Here is a 448-nt window from a genome sequence, read left to right on the forward strand (position 1 = left end):
TTCGCAAGTCTCATAGCTAGCGAGGTAGACTTATTATTTGAATAAGTATTAATTGCTTCCTTTTGTAGACCCATTGCAACGCAGAACGCTAACGCGCATTCCCTTGCTCCCCAGAAGGCGCGCGTGACGGAGGGGCGGGCGTGGCTGGCGCAGCTTTCCCGCGCGACGGGCGAGGCGGAGGCCGCGGCCCTCCACCACCTCGCCGCCCTCCTCGACTGGGTGGCCGCCCTGCCCGCCCACGCGCACCATGCCCTGCCTTCGCCCATGAGCCCCACTCTGGCTGCCCCCACGCCCACGCCAAAGGCCAAGATGGGCGTGGAGGAACTGGGTGGTGACCTGGGTCGGGATCTGATGCTGCTGGCCGCCCGCCTGCAGGAGACGCTGACGGAGCCCGCCGCGCAGGAGGCCGTCCTGCTCGACACCATCGCGGTCAGTAGCTTTGGCTGGC

At 66.1% G+C, this 448-nt stretch overlaps 1 protein-coding gene across 1 annotated transcript in view; it reads left to right on the forward strand.

Annotated features, from left to right (window-relative positions):
• The window catches only part of LOC119581828, a gene marked incomplete in the record, with an annotated part of 163,301 nt that overhangs the window by 151,869 nt on the left and 10,984 nt on the right, over positions 1-448 (forward strand). Inside the window, 1 exon segment of the mRNA XM_037929963.1 lies at positions 115-429. Within this exon segment, the coding sequence (XP_037785891.1) occupies positions 115-429 (315 nt within the window).

This window comes from Penaeus monodon, chromosome 15, assembly GCF_015228065.2.
Source record: "Penaeus monodon isolate SGIC_2016 chromosome 15, NSTDA_Pmon_1, whole genome shotgun sequence".
NCBI lineage: Eukaryota > Metazoa > Arthropoda > Malacostraca > Decapoda > Penaeidae > Penaeus > Penaeus monodon.